This window comes from Bactrocera dorsalis, chromosome 3, assembly GCF_023373825.1.
Source record: "Bactrocera dorsalis isolate Fly_Bdor chromosome 3, ASM2337382v1, whole genome shotgun sequence".
In the NCBI taxonomy this organism is placed as follows: Eukaryota; Metazoa; Arthropoda; class Insecta; order Diptera; family Tephritidae; genus Bactrocera; species Bactrocera dorsalis.
Window position 1 is genome coordinate 25,802,846 of NC_064305.1, and position 14,329 is coordinate 25,817,174.

The 14,329-nt window shown below is 36.1% G+C and overlaps 1 protein-coding gene across 9 annotated transcripts in view; it reads left to right on the plus strand.

The window, feature by feature from the left end:
* The window catches only part of LOC105222303 (WAS/WASL-interacting protein family member 2), a 50,279-nt gene that overhangs the window by 14,782 nt on the left and 21,168 nt on the right, over nucleotides 1-14,329 (plus strand). For 5 of the 9 annotated variants that reach the window (XM_049452575.1, XM_049452577.1, XM_029548691.2 and 2 more), the window contains 3 exons: nucleotides 12,172-12,363; nucleotides 12,473-12,656; nucleotides 12,787-13,061. In XM_049452575.1, the coding sequence (XP_049308532.1) occupies nucleotides 12,172-12,363; nucleotides 12,473-12,656; nucleotides 12,787-13,061 (651 nt within the window). Of the gene's footprint in view, nucleotides 1-9,094; nucleotides 9,245-9,781; nucleotides 9,993-12,153; nucleotides 12,364-12,472; nucleotides 12,657-12,786; nucleotides 13,062-14,329 lie in introns of those variants that run through there. The other 4 variants (XM_049452576.1, XM_049452578.1, XM_029548690.2 and 1 more) reach the window with 4 other exon arrangements.

Consider the following 14,329-nt stretch of genomic DNA (forward strand, 5'->3'; position numbering starts at 1 on the left):
TGCAACAATATAGTGGTCCGAGTCGATGTTAGGACCTCGGAGCGCACGCACATCTAAAACACTGGAGACGTGTCTTCCGTCTATCACAACATGATCGATCTGGTTGGTAGTTTTTCGATCCGGAGACAGCCAGGTAGCTTGATGGATCTTCTTATGCTGGAATCTAGTACTACAGATAAACATATTTCGGGCCCCGGCGAAGTCGATCAGCCTCAACCCATTTGGGGATGTTTCGTCGTGGAGGCTGAATTTACCGACCGTAGTACCAAAGATACCTTCTTTGCCCACCCTGGCGTTGAAGTCGCCAAGCACGATTTTTACATCGTGACGGGGGCATCTCTCATAAGTGCGCTCCAAGCACTCATAAAAAGCATCTTTGGTCACATCGTCCTTCTCTTCCGTCGGGGCGTGGGCGAAAATCAGCGATATGTTGAAGAACCTCGCTTTGATGCGGATTGTGGCTAGACGTTCATTCACCGCAGTGAATGATAGTACTCGGCGACGGAGTCTCTCTCCCACCACGAATCCCACACCAAACCTGCGCTCCTTTATATGGCCACTGTAGTAAATGTCACAAGGACCTACTCGTCTCTGTCCTTGTCCCGTCCATCGCATTTCTTGGACGGCGGTGATGTCAGCCTTTGTTTTGACGAGGACATCAACCAGCTGGGCAGTGGCACCTTCCCAGTTAAGGGACCGGACATTCCAGGTGCATGCCCTCAATTCGTAGTCCTTATTTCGTTTGCCATGGTCGTCATCAAAAGGGGGGTCTCTCATCCGAGGCTGGTTCTGACTATTCACTGGGGGTGTTTTTTTTACGTGGCGGGTCCCAAACCCAGCGCACAACCCTATGCAGGGGATGCTTCGCCTTCTCACGTTAGCTCGCCTTCAAACGGATGTTCTTAGGCTACCCAGAGGATACTTGGTCAAAGACCGGAAGTCGTGAGCTGCTTGAGTCACATGTAAAAGAATCGTTTCTGGCCACTCCCAAGTGAATGGCAATCAGAGAACTTTCCTCACTTGCGTGAACTTCTACACATGACTCCATCCTCCATATTTTTGCGTATTCATTATTGCATCAACCAGGTATACAGGTCCCAAAACATACATATGTACATAGATTGAAAAAAATCATTTGTCTTTGAGGAAACTTAATTTTCTTTACTACACAATTATTCTGGACCCTCTCTCTAAAGCAAATTTTAGAGCTTGGTAAATTAAATTTGCTTTCATCAAATCACATAATCAGTTGCTAGTCATATTGATCCCAATTTTATTACTTTTTAGCTCAATAAAGTCGTGCACCCTTCATCTTTTGTGCTAAAGTGGTTGTTTGGCTGAAAATCTTCCATACACAACCAAAACACGACTAGAACTGAACAATGTTCAACCCGATTTCATAAATAATAATTAATTTCCCAATGCCTACTAGATCTAGTAGAAATTTTTTCAGATTTCCATTTATAAAGCTGAAGATAGTCTACAAAAGTACGTGTAAATAGGCATCGCTTTCAACTAAATAGAAAAATAAAGTATCATCTCAATAGGTTGGCCTAATACATTATCGGTGTTTTTCAACAATCGATGCACACCGCTCTGGCAATTCTCTAATGACGACTTATAGAAAAAACCGGCAGGACTTTTGTTCATTACCTAGTGTCTATTTTGTCTGCTTCCTTTAATGCCCATGATTTCATTCTAACGTTCACACCCAATTTCCTGTTACAGTTACTCGCAAAAAATATGCTATTAAACGAAGCACCTAGCCTTTTGACATTGTAATTCAATTTGTTGTTTTGCTAATAGAAAGCCAATAGAAAATGTTGCAAGTAAATGGCCAAATAAATTTATTTTTGGGTGTGTTTTGTCAACAGGATTGTCAATATTCTTAAATTACAACACTGGTTAATTGTTGGTCATCATTGCAAAATGTAAACACCCACACGCAAAGAAAGTTACACGAATCAGCCTTTCGAGCTTATTGTATTCCGACGTGTGCGTAATGTACTTGTATGTTTATACATATGTATACACACATATTTGTAAATACTATATTTGCTAATATGTATTAACCTGTCCATTTACACGTACATTACACAGCTGTCAGCAAAGTTCAAAACTAATGGTATGACCTAAGCAACTAATGCATTGACTAAACGAAAGTCAAATTAGCTTGTAGCTACACATAAATATTGTATGCGTGTATGTATATTTATGCAGAAGGTAGTTCATTGCGCGTCCAAGTGCATGGTATGCTTGCTTTCCTACCGGCCTGACCTACCTCTTGACCGATAATACATACATATGTATATAAATTATACGTTACGCACTTACATTTGCCACTATAACTCACATACAAAATTTATTGCGTGCGCTTGTGTTAACAAATCGGGTGTGAAATGAAACTGATGCGTATAATAGATACATTGTCATTGCCATTTTGGTTAGTTATTCCTGCCATACAACAATTGTTGCGTAACTCACACATATATGTAACAACAACATATAAATATACATTTAACGTGTATAACTATGCTAATGCATTTCATTTTAATTTTATTATTACACGCTGGCATTCCAATTTGCACACTAGCTTATAATGAGTAGTAATAGAAAAAAATAGTAGTTTTAACAGTTTTTTCGACTATTTTATTTGTGCATGATAATTGTTAGTCCAGCAACGCATCTGGCACGAAACGCACGTGGTTGAATCGTTCACATATTGACGTTGCTCCGCTTTAAGTAAATCCGTCATATGAGTGGATAGCTCATTACTTTCTTAGTGGTTAAAAAAAAGCAAGGCAAGAGAAAGCCTTTTGGTAGGCGTCTCGTGTCAACTTTTTTTTTTAATGCCAAAGTAATTACGTATGTATATATGTATTTTTTATGCAAACGTTTGCAACAACATTTCACAATGTAAACATAATTTATGCTTTTAAATTTTATAACGTTAAATCTGCTTTTTATAAACTATATATTGTGACAAAAAAAGTGAATGAATTGTAAAAAAGCGCAAAATATTTATTTATTCATCAATATTTATTTTGTCGGCTTTAAAGTAATCCCCACCAGATGCAATACACTTATGCCAACGATTTGTCCTCGAAACACTTCATAATCGCATTTTGTGATGGCCTCTAGCACCTTCCGCGAATTTTGTTTTATCTCTCCGATCGAATGAAGAGAATAAATATCACGGAGCGAAATATGGTGAATAAGATGTTTGATCGATGATATTCATTGCGTTGTTGTCCGGCTGACTTTACTCTATATGATCGGTTTTTCACCTTAAAGTATTTCTCTTTGATTCTTGAAAGTTGCAAGAGTATAAAATGTTCGGTTGCACAAGAAGTTAGCTCTTCCTTACTTGTTTCGGTTTCGACTCGTTTTTTCACTCCATTCCGATGATTGTTGACTTGTTTGCATGTCAAAATTATAATCCCATGTCTCATCGGCAGTTATTATGCTCTCCATGAATGTGGCATCATCAGTTGAAGAAGTCGAAGGTCGTCCAGAGCGATGCACATCTTCAAAGATCGCTCGTCCGTCTTTGAAGGTTTTATACTCGTAGGCTTGTGTTTTTCATAAAACTGAACCACTGTAAGACTTTTCCAACATTCTCAACGCGTACCGACTTAAGCAGCTGTTGTTAATCGCCCTCATATTTGGCATAGTAAGTTTAATAATTTCTACCAACTTAGCAAATTACATGTTTTTAAAATGATATTTCACCAGGGGAATTTAATTACAATTTCCGGGTGCTTTTTTGTCACAATATATGCAAATAGAATCGATGAAAGGCAAAATTCTTTATTTTAATTTCAACTTAATTTTTTTAATGAGTTCTATATTTTTATACACTTATGGACAAAAAAATAGATGTGAGTTTATCTGGTACTGGTTTTTCGTCAAATGGTTTTGAAACTGTTAGTTTTTATACCGTTATATTTTTACGATGAAGATGAAAAAGTAGAACGTCAGTATCAACAATTCGCATTATGATTTTGTTTATGATAAGTTATAATTCTTTTTTTTACTGGCGTAGACACCGCTTACGCGATTATAGCCGACTTAACAACAGCGCGCCAGTCGTTTCTTCTTTTCGCAACGTGGCGCCAATTGGAGATTACAAGCGAAGCCAGGTCCTTCTCCACCTAGTCTTTTCAACGGAGTGAAAGTCCTTCTCTTCCTCTGCTGGTACTGCGTCGAATACTTTCAGAGCTGGAGTGTTTTCGTCCATAGGCACGACATGAACTATGTCAATGTCGTCATATAGCTCGTAACGTCGACTCATCATCGTCCATGCCTTTGCACCATATAGCAGGACGGGAATAATGAGTGACTTAGAGAACTTAGCACTTTCTTACTTGCTTATTTAATTTTTTTAAATAATTTATGACTTTTTTATTTTGTTATCATTATCATTATTATTATATTATCTTTCTATTTTTGCCTTTACTTTATTTCAAATATTATTATTTATGATATACAGTAAGGGACAAAAGTGTTCACGAATATATGAAATTTGAATTCGCTTGGTATTTCATAAATTTGGAACCCGTCTGGCAATATTTTTCTATTGTAAATTCTTTAGCGTTACGATAATTACCAGCCGGTAGCATTTTTTTAAACTAACGGGACTTTTACTGTTTCTATGAGTCGAAGAAAACAGAAATACTGTGTGAACAGTTTTGACCACAATAAGATTTTGTGCACAATTGAGTTCCAAGTTAAATTTTAATACGGAAAAGGTAAAGTTTACTTATTTATTTAATTAATTTACATTTAATGTTTAAATATTTAAATCCTAAAAAATAACTTTTTAGTTGCTTTATTATGGGAAAAGCCATAAATCCTGTTTTGAAGAAAAATGTGCTGGACATTAAAAATTGTGTTTCTTACCGAGAACTCGCAAAAAAATATAATATTTCTGTGGGATTAATTACTAAAATAAAAAAGCAGAATGATTTAACAGTACCACGAAATAGTGGAGGCCGTCCGACGAAGTTATCCCCAGTTGTAGCACGAATAGCTAGGCGCTTAATTGTTACAGGAGCAACAAATACCGCAGTGGAAGCCAATAAAATCATTAGAGAGGTCCATGGAGTGAATGTCAGCGACAAAACAATAAGAAGATGCCTAAAAAATAACGGGCTCAAGGCTAGAGCAATGGTAAAAAAACCTCTCTTAAGTGACAAACACCGTAAGGCTCGTTTGGAGTTTGCCAAAAAATATGAACACTTCACAATCGATGATTGGAAGAGAGTGACTTGGTCTGACGAAACTAAAATAAATCGAATAGGATCAGATGGGCGTGCATGGACATGGATTGATAAACAGGTTGGTTTACAGGAGCGCAACATATGCCAAACAATGAAATTTGGAGGTGGATCACTGATGGCTTGGGGCTGTTTTCGCGGAAATGAGCTGGGTGTCCTTCGGAGGATCGATGGTATAATGCGTGCCACAGACTATATTGATATTCTGGAGGACTCATATCTTCCAAGTCTGGATATATTTGGGCTCGAACGTGGCCAAGGAGATATTTTCATGCACGATAACGATCCGAAGCATACCGCAAAAGTTACCAAATCGTGGTTTGTGGATAACGGGATCAAACTGCTCGATTGGCCTGCGCAGTCCCCAGATATGAATCCCATTGAGCACCTTTGGGCGATTTTAAAAAGAAAAATTTTTGCTGAAAAGGATACTCCAAAAACGGTTAATGAATTGTGGGAGCGGGCCCTCCACGCATGGCAAAATATAAGCCCAAACATTTTAGACAACCTCATAAATAGTATGCCAAAAAGGATTCAAGCTTTGAAAAAATCGCGCGGTGGTCACACAAAATATTGACCGCACTTTTGAGTCTACGGACAAAAGTGTTCACACTTATATCTTCTGAAAATTAAGTATTCTTAATACGTTATGTTTAAATTTTAGAATTAAGTTATTGGATTTGAAAGCAAATTTACTACTCTTTTAAATGTATACATTATATTTTTGAGTAGGGTGTCTAATAAAATTTCTAAGCTTTAAAAAAAATGTTGGTATTTTCGTGAACAGTTATGTCCTTTACTGTATGCACATAATTATTGTTACCTGGTTAGAAGATAATTTTGTCAAATTGTTTTTTCACACATACGAAGCCGATCAATTCAAATTAACCCCATAGGCTTGTTTGAAACTGAATTATGAGCTGTGGTGCATGTGTATGTTGCAGTTGTTTGTAAAAACGACAAAAAGATGTAAAAAAGAATAAAATGTTCCACAAAAATTTCTACACTTCCGAATATATTGTATGTCTTAAATGTTGTCTTCAATGTCGATATTGCATTGAAATAATTCTCGAAAGTGGGGACTCCTTTATTCAAGATAAATTAACCCTTATCTTTTAAATATAAAATATTATTGTGGGGTTCTAGTTTATATTTAAATAATATTTGATGAAAGAAAGGTTTATTATATGTACATTGGAAAAATCCTGTTGGAGAACCCACATATAAATACCAAGGAAGAATATTTGCTGTATATTTTGGTAAAACCGTTATATTCATAAATTCTTAAAATTGTGCTTATAATAATTTTTATTTTTTCATATTATGATAACACATTCGCAAATTCGCAAGAATTACAGTTAGTTTCAGCTGTATTTGTATATACTTTTTTTTTTAATTCAATTCGCAATTTTTTTATATACATACATATGTATTTGCTGATTGCATATACTGCAAATACATAATTCAGAGAATTCGCTGAAGACTTGAATCACACTTTTTTGAAAAATAAGGCGTGCTTAAATGAGTCAATAAAAGTTGATCACCCCACTAGCACGACTTCTCATAAATCATTTTTTATGAACTGTTGTCCTAATTTTCATTTCATTTTCAGTAATTGTATTAAACGTTTTTAATGATTGGAAATTTTGAAGTTGTCCGTTAATGGGTTATATCCATTTACAAGTGAGAAAAACAAGTTTTTTGAATATTTTTGAAGAAGCATTTTATTTAATAAATATTTATACATATTACCGATCCCGTAGCTGTTCTCCAGGATAATCTCCGAAAAATGTTATCTATAATGCAAAAAGAAAAAAAAAAAACAAACATAATAACAAACAAATACTATAAAAAAATACCGTTAGTTTACCAAACAAAGTTGTTTTTCGTGAAAAAACTACACTTCGGAGTGGTTGAAAAACAAAATTAATATAAACAAGTAAGGAAGGGCTTTTGCAACTTCCAGGAATCAATTCCAGGCAAATACCTTAAGATAAGTTAATCAAGGGTTCGAAATCCAAGCGATTTCATAAGGTGGCTGGACTTTAAAGGAATTATTAATGCATAATTTTATCTCCTTATATTAATTGCTTTTTGATTTGTGTACTGGAAGGTGAAATAATCAAACGCAATTTAAAATTGTGGCATATGGGATTTCGCCTATTTTCGCGCTGTGATATAGAAATGTGAGAAGAAATCCACGTACTAAGTTTGGTTGAAATCGGTTGGTCGGGTCTTATTATATTAGACATGTGACTTAAAAGTGAACAGTGCTCATAAACTCCTCTAATACCGTCTCGGGTGAGAAATTGTATGTCTCTGGCATATTAAGTTCGATTTATCGCACATTCAAGTTTTTAACACTTCCGTTAAATGGAGAGTGAACGATGATATCTTTCGATTTCATCCATTATTACAGTGTCGATCAGGGTGCTAAAAGAATTTTTCTTAAGCGAATTCGGTTATTGTCGCTGAAGTGGTTTAGGATATATGTACATTAAACTAATAAGAAAGCAGGGCCACCCCCATTTTCTTCAAAATCTTTAGCCCACAGGTGCCCCTTGCTCCTGCGATCCCTTGTGCCAAATTGCAGTTCTACATCATAATTTAGTGCTTAGTTATGACACTTATACGTTTTCGATTGATGGCGTTTTGTGTGAGTGGCAGTAGTCCGAAGTCATTTTTACTCAAGTTACAGTTTGCACGGATGGAAGGACAGACAGTCACCCGGATTTCAACTCGTCTCGTCATCCTGATCATTTGTATATATGTATGTATGTACATAACTTTATCACGATTAGTTTTAGGTGATACATATAACCGGTGAACAAAACTATTGTACTCTGTAGCAACTTGATGCAAGAGTATACAAATCATTTACTGAAGATTTGGAATTGATCGGTCCAATAGTTTCAGTGGAATTTTTGCTTTTCGTAACTATTTCATAGTTATATTCGAGGGTTTCTCCACAAATCATATTTTAAAAGAGTTTCTACCGTCATGCAGGACTCCAACTCATATTGAAATTTACCGTGACGTAACTTAAGAAGCTCGCATAATCTCTTCATAATAAACTTTGGCTAGCAAGCTTTGAAAATTTTTGAATGTTGTACCAGGCTACCAATTGATTTGCACACATTTTTACACTTTCACGGTGACTTTATAGGTTCGGTTGAAGAACTCCTGCAATTAGATTTACTGCCGTCCTATCAGAGTGAATAGTTATTTCTTTGAAGGATAGTTATTTTCCTTCCGGGGAAGGAGATCTCCTTTTATATTAATGGCACAAAAAGAAAGTTCGTATTTCATGATATTTTTCTTCATTTCCATTCAAGTTTAGTTTAGTGACTTAAATTGTTATAAATTCGCGATTTGCTTCATTAATTAGTCTATCCTCGCAATCGTTTTATTCTCGCCTGGCCTTTATTGGCTTTTGCGTTTATTTTCTATGACACACAACTGTAACTGATTTAAATCTGTCGCTACATAAACACAGCTTATCAAACATATTGTCAATGTAAATATGTATATGTATGCAGCTCGCTAGCTCTTTGCACAATTAGCAATAGTGTCGCTGACGTCATATTCTTACAAGCCTCAGACTCAGCCAGAGGTAAACGCAGCGTATCAATGTGGGCACGCGCCGCCTGCAGGAACTACACATAATAGCACAATTTACAGAGAATCGTATAGAGCATAAGCGTTTAGTCACTTAGTCATTATTTTGCTCGCGATCATTTAACGCTGAGACATCGCTAAGTGTACGTTTTGTATAATTCCCCAAGATAAACACGCGCGCCAGTCTTCTTGCTCCCGCAGCGTCAGCACCTCAGTGCACGCTTACTTGTATGCTATGTTGTTGGCTTATTACTAGCGTACCCGCACTCGGCTTTTTAGCTTCTTCGTCATCCCGTTGACGCCGCTAGTGATGACGTTGCTGATGCCTTCTGCTCGTTGGCTTGCATGTGCGTGAGTGTGCGATTAGCCAAGTAATCGCAGTCCTCAGTTTATTGTGTTGTGTCGCTTTTCGAGACTTTTGCGGCACGGCGTGTTGCCATTTGAACGTTGAACGCGAGAGCGTTGTTGTGTTAATGCGCGTGCGTGTGGTGTACTAAAACTTTTCATTTACTAGCTAATTGAGTGGCTAGTAAATTTGCAGAAAACAAATGAAATTGAGTAATGGTGCTGGCAGTGTTTGTGATTGAGACGCGCCAACAAGTGAAAATATTATATATTGAAGCAAACAATTTAAAAAAAAAATAAAATTAACAAAACAGATTGCCAAAAAACCATTTGGCAATTAGCTATAGATCAGTGCTTTGCGTGTGTTGTGTTTTTCTTTCACTGCCAGTGAAAAAGTTTGCACAAAAAAGATATTTCGCACATTCCGCTTGTTTTTAATTAATGTTTCTTATATTAAGTCAGTCCAGCAGCATGCACATTTGCTGCTGACTCACCTGCGATTAAGTGTACGCAATAAAGGTCTATTTGTTTATACATTTTTTGCTCGAATATAAATAAAATCTGATGTGATACTAAATATAACGCGCAACGACTGCAGCGTGTTTTGTAGAAGCTGAAAATAAAATAGTTGCTGAGAACAAATTTGCACTTTTTGTCAATTTTTATTTGAAATTAACACTTATTCACAAATATAAGCACAATTAAATATAAAGAATTGCAATTGTCAACAAACTTCCAACAAGGTAAATGGTATGAAATAATCGGCTTTGAAAATCGATCACAGTTGCCACTGCTCATTTGATGGCTTAGTCATAATGCACTTTTACAATTTGCACTTTGTTTTTTTTATTATTTCTATTTTAAATAACAGTTTTTTAAGTGACTTGTAAATTTACTCAATTATTTTTCTCTATTTATTTGAATATTTCATTCATTGGATGACTCATGTAACGCTTTATAAAAATACATAAATAAGTTTATTCTGTGCATGTGGGCATTTACAGTTTTTTTGTGTTTGCTTTTCATTTCTTGTCATTGTCATTTTTATTGTGCTTTGTTTATACGATCCATACGACCTACGACTGTCCGCTCATATTTAATGTCTTATATGATTGTGCAGCACCAACAAATAAATAACAAATTCGTTCGTCGATTCTCTAGATTGATTTGGTATGCAAAACGTGTGTTGCGGCTTACTGCCCAGACATACATACATATGTACATTTTTCAGGTTCAAATGCCTTTTTTTAATTTTTCAAGAATTTCTTTTGTCTAGTGTTGAAAAAATTATACTTGCATATTTCACTTGCCAAAAAATATATTCGAGGAAAAGACAAATGTTGATACCTCAAAATATTTACATATGTACATCACTGAAGCACCGGAAATCAAAGTTACTTGTCCGCTAAATGTTCTTGCAACCTTTTTCATTACCACCAAATATTTTTGTGCCGGATGCTTCTATTACATTGCTTACCTTTTAGAGTTGTAGAGTTTTGTTACCACTTTTATTTTCGGTCCGGTGCCAGCAAATATAATACTATAAGGCTAAAGCTTGAATTGGCAAAATTTTATGGCTGTGTTTTACAAGAATGTTTAAACTTATGTATATAAAATGGTGTTAATGCGGATATTACTTGCCAATTATTTGAAATTTCTTCGAAGGAAGTCGTAAACAAGTACTTTTATTGGCATAGTGTATAGAGGTGTAAAATATGTCTTCAATTCATATATTTGGTTTATTTTTGTAGACAAAAATACGTGTATGGAAATTGAAATGCATGGAGTTTTTCAGCTATATATAATCGATATATGTACATATGTATGTATGTCTATATGTGCTCTCTGATCAAAATTGACCCGGATTGACAAAAACAAAAACATGTTACGTATTTTAACACAAATGTTTACTAATGCTTTCAAAATAGACTCCTTTTAAGGAAATACAAGCCAACGCTTCATCCAATTTTCTATATATTTGTTATACTTAAGCCTCGGCGCGCTGGCCTTCACCCAATAACTTTAACTTCAATGACTCACGACACCTTCTCCGAAATATTTATGAAGTCGATAACAGAAAAATGTGACGGGAGCCATTTCTGGTGAATACCGTGGCTCTGTGATGACTCTGGTTTCGTATTTGTCCAAAAACTCAGTCACAATCAAGGCTATCATGTAACGGCGCATTATCGTGATGAAAAACCTCTACTCAACGTTTTTACAAAAGATTCTGGTGTTTGGGTCTAGCATTGGCACGCTTCATACCCAAAACATTAACCAAAATGACCGATTCGATCCACAAGAGATCTTGAGAGCCTCTGTTATCTTTCTCATGAAGGCACGAAAATTAAACTACTGTTTTTTTAACTTGTTCAATACTTCTGCAACATTTTCAACGATTCCCATTGTTCGTTGATATATTATATCCATGGTAAAAGTTTATTATTTTTTCTAGAAACTAGTTCCTCAATCAATTTTCTGAAGAAATATTCAAAGAAATTCAGCTACTTTTTTAAAACAGATCGCCTTTTTTTCTACAGACGACTATAAGTTATTTTAAGCACCCGAAAGTAACATATGTGTCCCTGGAATGGACCAAGACCCTAAGCAATATATTTGGGAATGACAGTAGTTGCCCGCAGCCATCAAAGCCATAAGTAAATTCGCTGGGTGTTAATAAACGGATGACGTAAATGAATGCTAGGTTCCGAACCAAATTAGGCGATAAAAATATCATATTAATCTAAACGCGGACTTTCGTAAAATACTCGCTTTTGGATTTATACTTATGGGCGTATTTTCAGCAATAAGTTAGTTTACAGTTTGTTGGTAAAATTACATAGTAAAACGAGGCTTTATATTTTCTTAAGTTTTTAAATATTATTGAATTGCACTTAAATAACGAAATAAGTTTTGTTTCGATTTGCAGATGGCTATACCACCACCGCCAGGTCCACCGCCGCCACCAGGGCCACCACCGCCTCCGGCTATGGGAGGTCTCAAATTAGGTGGTGCCGGCGGCGGAGATATGCGTTCAGCGCTCCTACAATCCATACAAAAAGGCACTAAACTGAAAAAGACTACAACAGTTGATAAAAGCGGACCAGCCCTAGCAGGAAAGGTGTGTCTCTGGCGATAAAACTGAGCTTTTGTGAATTAATGACTTTTCATTTCACATATGTATGTAACTAACCGGTGTTGTTTTTCTTTATTTTTTCTATTACGCACAGATTTGCGATTCAACGTCATCCGCAACGAGTTCACCGAAACGAATACACAACAATAATAATAACAACAACAATATCAGTAATAGCAATAACAATAATGTGGGCAATGGCGCACCAAAATTGGGTGGCCTATTCGAAGGGCTGACCTCAATGCCCAAACTGAAGCCAGTCAATGGCAGTAGTCGTGGTAAGTAACAACAACGCCGATTTCTGCATTACACAGCAATTGTATTTTCCGATTTATGTTCTTATTGATATGTGTGTTTGTCGGATGTTTTTTTTTTCTACTTTTACAATTTCCTACATGACATTTTCAGCCCAAGCACCGGCAATCCCAACGGCTACCAATAACGACTCGTCCGCAGCGAGTAGACGCAACGACACATCGCCACCGGCGAACGCCAACAGCGGAAATAACGGCAGCAGTAATGGCCCTTTAGATTTCAATGCTGAACTAACAAAGCATTTGACACTGAAGCGGCAGAAGCAACAGCAGCTACAACAGCCGGTCAATGCGACCGAGGCGAATTTACGCACAAATCGTGGACCACCACCGCAGCCGCCATCGACGCCACCGAAAAATCTCTCAACGGTAAATACAATGCATGCTAAATTATGACATGAGAATAAGAAAGACTACAAAAAATATGCAAAACGAAATAAAAACAAGAAAAAACGTTAGCTTCGGCTGCACCGAATCTAATATACCCTTCACAGGTGCTTTTTTAGTAACTATGTGTTTAAGTAAATCTATGGAAGCTATGTGCTATAGTAATCCGATGTGAACAATTTCTTCGGAGATGACATTATTTCTATGAACAATAACTCATACCAAATTTCATGAATATATGTATCTTCTCAAATGCAAAAGTTTTCCATACCAGCACTAGTTTCCGATCGTTCAGCTTGTATAACAGCTATATGCTATAGTAAGCCGATCTGAACAATTTCTTTGTATATTACATTATTATCTTAGAAAATAACCTATGCCAACTTTTGTGAAGATACATTGTCAAATGTGAAAGTTTTCCATACAAGAACTTAATTCCGATCATTCAGTTTGTATGACAGCTATATCTTATAGTCGTCCGATATCGGCAGTTCCGACCAACGAGCAGCTTCTTGAAGAGAAAATAACGGTTGCAAATTTTTAAAACGTTATCTTAAAAACTGAGGGACTATTTCGTATATATGTATACAGACAGGCGGACATGGCTAAATCGACTCAGCTCAACATACTGATCAATTAAATATATACTTTATGAGTCCTAATATATTCAGGGTATAAATATAAACAAATATATGTGAATGACAAAAATAGAGATTAACAAATAAGTGGCGAGAAAATTTTGCAGTGATTTCTAGTAGCAGTAGGTTTCTGGTGGTGTTGCTGTGTAGCATACGATTGCAAAAGGTTTTTGCAAATAAACCACATCAGCGCACAGTGTTGCCCAAAATTAGAGCAGTACTTCTGTAAAAGTTCTCATATAAGTATATATAAACATCAGCGTAACGGTCTGAGTTAATTTAGCCAGTTCCGTTCCTCTGTCACATACATACATATAGTATATACGAACTTATTCCTCAGTTTCTGAGATATCGATCTAAAATTGTGTACACATCTTTTTCTCCAAAAGTAGCTGCTTATTTGTCGGAATCACCGATGTCGGACTACTATAGCATATATGTATCTGTCACACAAGCTGAACGGGCAAAATCAAGTTCTTGTATGGAAAATTTTTTTATTTATATCTTCACAGATTTCGAACAAATTGTTCAGACCAGACTATTATAGCGTACATAATATATTCAAACTGAACGATCTAAATCAAGGCCTTATACGAAACCTTCTTTATTTGA